The sequence below is a fragment of the Peromyscus californicus genome, unplaced genomic scaffold (genome assembly GCF_007827085.1).
Source record: "Peromyscus californicus insignis strain IS unplaced genomic scaffold, ASM782708v3 Scaffold_129__1_contigs__length_121741, whole genome shotgun sequence".
Taxonomy (NCBI): Eukaryota; Metazoa; Chordata; class Mammalia; order Rodentia; family Cricetidae; genus Peromyscus; species Peromyscus californicus.
In genome coordinates, this window is record NW_026294412.1 from 25,458 (window position 1) to 31,989 (window position 6,532).

A 6,532-nucleotide genomic window follows, 5' to 3' on the forward strand; every position below is an offset into this window, starting at 1 on the left:
TGCAATTTTCATAAGTCTGTCTTTATATGTTACTTGGTTTTTTTCATTTGTAGCTTTTAATATTCTTGTTTGTTCTGTATGTTTATTGATTTGCTTATTATGTGACAAGGGATCTTTCTCTTCTGATCCAATTTATGTGGTGTTTTACATGCTTCTTTGTGCCTTCATCAACACCTCTTTTAACTTAGGAGACATTTATTATATGATTTTATTGAAAATATTTCTGGACATTTGAGCTGGGTTTTTTCTCTTTCTTCTATTCCTGTCATTCATGTTTCATCTCTGCATAATGTCCCAGATTTTTTGGTTGTTTTGCATCAAGTAATTTTTTTTTTTGGTTTTTCGAGACAGGGTTTCTCTGTGTAGCTTTGCGCCTTTCCTGGGACCCACTTGGTAGCCCAGGCTGGCCTCGAACTCACAGAGATCCGCCTGGCTCTGCCTCCCGAGTGCTGGGATTAAAGGCGTGCGCCACCACCGCCCGGCTGCATCAAGTAATTTTTATATTTAACATTTTTTGACTGATGTATCCATTTATTCTACTGTTTCCCCAGTGCCTGAGATTCTCACTTCCATCTCTCTATTCTATTGGTGAACCTTGCCTCTTTAGTTTTTGTATTGTTTGTACTCCTAAATTTTTCATTTCTGGAATTCCTTCAGTTTCTGTTTTGTTTATTGTTACTATTTCCATTTTCAGGTCTTAAACAGTTTTGTTTCCTTCAACTATTTGTTGGTTTATCTTGGCTTTATTTATGTTGTTTACTGGTTTACTGCAATTGCTTGTGTTATTCTAGCTTTCTTGGAGGAATTTATTGATTTCCTCCAATTGTCTGTTTGTTTGTGCTTTCATGAATTTATTTAAGGTATTTATTTATTTTCTTTTTAAGGACCTCTATCATCTCCATATAGTTTGTTTTAAGGTCTTTTTCTTGTATTTCTGCTATGTTAGAAAATTTAGGGAGCTGGATAAATGGCTCAGAGGTTAAGAGCATTGACTGCTCTTCCAGAGGTCCTGAGTTCAATTCCCAGCAACCATATGGTGGCTCACAACCATCTATAATGAGATCTGGTGCCCTCTTCTGGTATGCAGTCATATATGCTGTATATATAAAATAAATAAATCTTTTAAAAAAAAGAAAATTGAGGGCCTGCTGTGATAGTATAGCTGAGCTCTGTTGGTTCCATGTTGCCCTGACTGTTACTATGTTCTTACGCTCAGCATCTGGGTTTGGGGTGATTATAAGTCTAGGTACTGGTTTCTAACATCATCTTGGTTTGATTGGAGTTTTGTTTCTGGGTTTCTCTTTGTTCTTTGGAGTTTCAGAGTATGTGTTGAGTGAGTATTGTCCTGGCCTTCTTGGCTGTTGTGTTCAAGGGAGAAGGCTTGGTGGTGTTGGAAGCTGGGGGAAAATAAATGCAGGGGAGCTGATGTTAGGGATCCACAGAAGATATGGAGAGGACAGAGGTGCCTCTGGTGTTCTACTCCAGTGGTAAGGGCAACTTTTAGAATAAGGTCTAGGGTAAGTGACAGTGTGGTAGATCTGCAGGCATTTTAACTGGCATTTTGGAAGATGTAGCAAATAATTGAGCCAGGAGTGTCTGACCATTTGAGTGATGTGACTCAGATATGAAGTGAGTAGGGAAGAGTAGGTGAGGATGGTTTTTGGAATCCAGAGGGGACATGGAAAGGGAAAGGAGAAGCTGCAGTTCTGTTTCAGCCCTTGGGGTGACCCTGAGTATTGGGTCTTGGGTAACAGAGAGTGGGGAAAGTCTGAAGGTAGCCTACCTGATTCCATACCCAACATCTTAATACCGATTCATTAGGTTCCCAGAGATCATTCATTTCCTCATTTCCTTATTTAGGTTTCTGTTGTGGTTAATCTGTGAAAGACTTTCAGTTTGTTGAATAAAAAGTACTATGTGGGCTGTGCATGTCACTCTGCAAGTATTCTTCTTGGGGGAGTTCAGATACCAGCACCCAAGTTTTTAGGCTTATAACTATTTGATATTCCCAGATCCAGGGGATCTGATATGCTCTTTGTTGTGTCATCTGTATACATGGAAAATATGCTCTTTCACGCATATAAATATACACATAAAATATGGCTAGATTTGTTTTCAAAAGCTCTTATGACTTATAAAACAATTAGAGGAAATCAGCTTGCTTTAGATATAGAATAGAAATCACACAATATTTATTTAAAAAGCTTTTATCGGCGCGCGCCAGCGGGCGGGCGGGCGGGGTCCCCGGCTTAAATGCGGGCGAAGGGGGCGGCGCGCATCCTAGGCGTCGCTGCCCGCTCGGCATGGCCGCCTCCAACTGTCTCCGCGTGGCACGAGCCTGGAGCCATGCTCTTCTCCCGGTGGAGGAGGTGGTGGAGACGGCGGCAGCTGCAAGCAGGGAGTGGCTGCGATCGGCGGCGGCGGCGGCGGCGGCGGCAGCAGCAGCGGGCTCCATGGAGAGTGGCGGGCGCTGGAGCAGAGGCGGCGCTCCCACCGCTGCGCCAGGGCTGCAGTGACCCGCGTCCCGCCTCGCCGTCCGTGTCCGCGCCGCCGCCCCGTCCCCGCCGGCGCCCGAGCTCCGCAGTGACCGTCCTCGGCCCGACTCCCCGGCGGCCAGGTCCCCACGGCGGCGGCCGGAGCAGCGGTGGCAGCAGCAGCAGCAGCAGGAGCAGCACCAGAAGCAGCAGCAGCAACAGGAGCCCGGCTCTAGAATGAAGTTCAAGCCCAACCAGACGCGGACGTACGACCGCGAGGGCTTCAAGAAGCCGGCGGCCTGCCTGTGCTTCCGCAGCGAGCAGGAGGACGAGGTGCTGTTGGTGAGTAGCAGTAGGTACCCAGACCAGTGGATTGTCCCAGGAGGAGGGATGGAGCAAGAGGAGGAGCCCGGCGGTGCTGCTGTGAGGGAAGTATATGAAGAGGCTGGAGTCAAAGGAAAATTAGGCAGACTCCTGGGAATATTCGAGCAGAATCAAGACCGGAAGCATAGAACATATGTTTATGTTCTGACAGTCACTGAAATATTGGAAGACTGGGAAGATTCTGTGAATATAGGAAGGAAGAGAGAGTGGTTCAAAGTAGAAGATGCAATCAAGGTTCTGCAGTGTCATAAGCCTGTCCATGCAGAGTATCTGGAAAAACTAAAGCTGGGGTGCTCGCCAACCAATGGGAACTCCACCATCTCTTCCCTCCCAGACAGCAACGCCTTGTTTGTGACTGCTGCTGCACAGCCCCCAGGGGTGCCATCCAGTGTAAGATAGAGCTGGGGACCCTCCCCCCACCGTGTCCTGTCGTGATGTCACAGGGAGAGGCTTTTTTACTTTTCTTCTAACACATATGACTGCTGCTGGCAAACTCTGAATCTGCCAGGCGGGGATTTCAAATAATTTGCATGTGTTTCAGATGCTTTCAAGTCTTTTAAAGTAAACAACAAAGTAGCATAAAAATATTTTAAGATGCCAAAGCCATGTGGGATTTTTTTAGAGCCTTAATTATAACCTTCCACCCCATTACTTTGGTTTTCATTTTTTATGACCCACCCCCCACCCCCACTTTGTCCACTTGACATCATTCTGTGGTTTATTTTGCCTGGTCTTATTAAATAAGTTGTTGGGTATGTATTTTCACACACACACCATTTTTTTCTTAGAGTATCAAATAGTCACCTGATCTTTGTGTTGGGAATTAATGAAGAGATCCTCAGTATTTAAAGATATATTCACCCCAAAGCTTGTTTAAGAGGGTCCTAATCTCCATTTGTAAACTACAGATTTGGGCTGTCGCCTTTGACAAAGTACTTCAGTTCACTATTTCCAATAATTTGAATGTTCACAGCCAGTAGTGTCACCGTCAACCTACTAGGACCGTTTCCTCTAACACTGTAGTGATTCAGTATAAAATACAAAGAGCTCGTCATCCTAGGGAAATACTGTCAGCAGCTTGCATGTGACTGAGCACATCTCATCCTGAGAACTGTATTTATAGACGTTTATTAGCATACCAAGTTGTCAGTTCCCTCTGTAACCCTTTGAACATAGGATATATTAAGGCCACATTTCCCTCGATGGAGATTGCGCTTTTTTTTTTTTTTAGTGACATCTCTTTAGAGATTGTTAAAACAATCAATTTACCGCAGGATTCGAATCTAACCTTGAGTTCCAGTCAGTGATGACTGTTACGGCTAAATAAAATGGCCATTTCTGTTCTTCGCTGTTCCAGGCCTAAGGCAGGGTGCATCTGAATCTCTCCTGTTGTCTGAGTGTCAGTGAGTGGTCTGTTGTGTAAGTTAACTGTAGGGGACCCAGAACATAGGAGCCATCCTGTGAAAGAGAACCTGGTCTGGAACTCGTACACTTCCTCCAGGTCGGAAGTGACAGGGGAGGGGAAAGCTTCGACAGATGTGGGATGAGGAAAAGATCATTCTTTATGTAGCCACCGTTAACCTTTTGTAAATACTCTCACTGGCAAGCGTAAAACAGGGAACCCATTAAGACCTTTGTTCTGTAACTTGTTAACCTCCAAAATGTAATCGCTGCTGAAATGGTCCTTACGTCTAAGGAAAACTGGTTCTGAGAATGAGATCTTGTGCCACAAACGCAGCGGAACTAAATAAAATTGTTAGTTTACAAATTAATGCTGTCAAAGTAATGAGTGAAGTAGAAAAACTCAGCCAGTAACATGCATTCTGAATTATGTAGTCACACATGATCATTCAGCCCTTTTATATTTTTCTTTGTACAGAGGTCATGTATTGTTTCTTTTTTTTTTTAAGGAAACATTTTAAAACCCACAGATTGACATTTTCTATCAGTTGCCAATAGACTTTTTCCTCACAAATGTCTGCAATTTCTCTATGTACGAAACACAACAGAGAAACTGGACTGCTTTGTATAGAATACTGCTTCCAGCTAGCATTATCACAAGTGCTTGGGGGTTTAAATGTACATGATATTCTCAGAGTAACAGTGCATGAACTCATTTTATAAACCCTTGGACTATGTATTGCCATGTAAAATATGTACAGTATTAATGTCAACCATCTCTTGAAAAGTTAGCCTATAAATATTGTTGTATAATTTCTTTGGTCAGAAACATTTGGACTAAGTCATGTCACCTGGGTCAGGATTTTCTTCAGTACCATTTAGCAAACCAACTGTCTTTAGTCTATGCCAGTAGCAAAGGATTTCCAGAATGCAGCTTCACTGTTAAAATTTCACCCGAGGGCTCCCTATTACTATTCTGGAACCCAGAGACCAGCAGCAGGATTATAGAGGAAAAGAACTAAGGTGATTCAGTTCTCTTAAAAGTAGTTGAATCTACTAAAAAGGTAATGTCTACCATCTCAGACCTCTGCCATCGGCAGTGCTGAGACTGCTGTGTGCTTATTTGTGGAGTAGCTGAATAAAATCGGGCAGCTAAATTCTTCAGTTCCATGTGCCTAAGTAAAAAACAACAGCAAATTGTTTTAAATTGACTTGCAGAAAAGTAGAAGCAGCCCTGTGTGGTGTTTTTTGTAAAGTGGTGTTTCCCCACCAAGCACATGGCATCCAGTTCTTTTTGTCAATCACATTGTATGAAGCAGAAAAGGAAGAATTGCTTTGCATGGTCTCACTTGAGATGGTCTCATTCGAACTGGTGTAAGAATCTTGACTTTTTTACATTTGGAAATATCAAATAAAAATGGAAACATAAAAAAAATAAATAAAAATAAAAAAAATAAAAAGCTTTTATCTTTCATTTGGTTTGAAAATTTTCCATTTTCCCACTCTGATGCAGACTTACATCCAATCTTCAATCACAGGAAAGAAAATCGTTTCTAAATGATCTAACAGACATCCTTTTCATTACCAACAGAGAATGATATAACTTTAAGAGTCAAAACTATTTTCTACAATGTAGAAATATCAGAATTCAAGGAAGTCTATCCAATTTTGGTGGAAGAGTCCTTCTCACCCAAACCATTTTTTTCGTCTTTTGAGACAAGATTTTTCTATGTAGTTTTGGTGTCTGTCCTGGATCTCACTCTGTAGACTAGTCTGGCCTCGAACTCATAGAGATCTTCCTGGCTCTGCCTCTCAAGTGCTGGAATTAAAGGTGTCTTCCACCACTGACCCCATTTTCTATTATTGGTGAAGGCGAGAACTGGAGTGCACAAGGTGAGTGTTAGTCAGTGTTTTCTTTGATTTGAATTTTCATTAGAATGTAATATTTCTTGTTCAAGTGACAATGTTATATTTGTATGTCTGCCTCTCTGTCTTCTTTTGTCAATGGTACTATCTATGTTGTGTGATTATTTTTTTTATTTTATTTTATAATTTAATTTAATTTTACATATCAGCCACAGATTCCCTTGTTCTCCCCCCTGCCTTCTCCCCAGCCCACCCCACATTCCCATCTCCTCCAGGGCAAAGACTCCCCTGAGGATTGAGTTCAACCTGGTAGATTCAGTCCAGGCAGGTCCAGTCCCCTCCACCAAGGCTGAGACAAGTGTCCCTGTATAAGTCCCAGGTTTCCAACAGCCAACTCATGCACTGAG

The 6,532-nt window shown here is 42.6% G+C and overlaps 1 protein-coding gene across 1 annotated transcript; it reads left to right on the plus strand.

Annotated features, from left to right (window-relative positions):
- Positions 1–2,665: 2,665 nt before the first annotated feature.
- Positions 2,666–4,630, plus strand: LOC128106353 (diphosphoinositol polyphosphate phosphohydrolase NUDT4B-like). Its single transcript, XM_052731830.1, has one exon. The coding sequence runs from the start codon at positions 2,712–2,714 to the stop codon at positions 3,255–3,257; it is 546 nt and encodes a 181-aa protein (XP_052587790.1). The 5' UTR covers positions 2,666–2,711; the 3' UTR covers positions 3,258–4,630.
- The last annotated feature ends 1,902 nt before the right edge of the window (positions 4,631–6,532 follow it).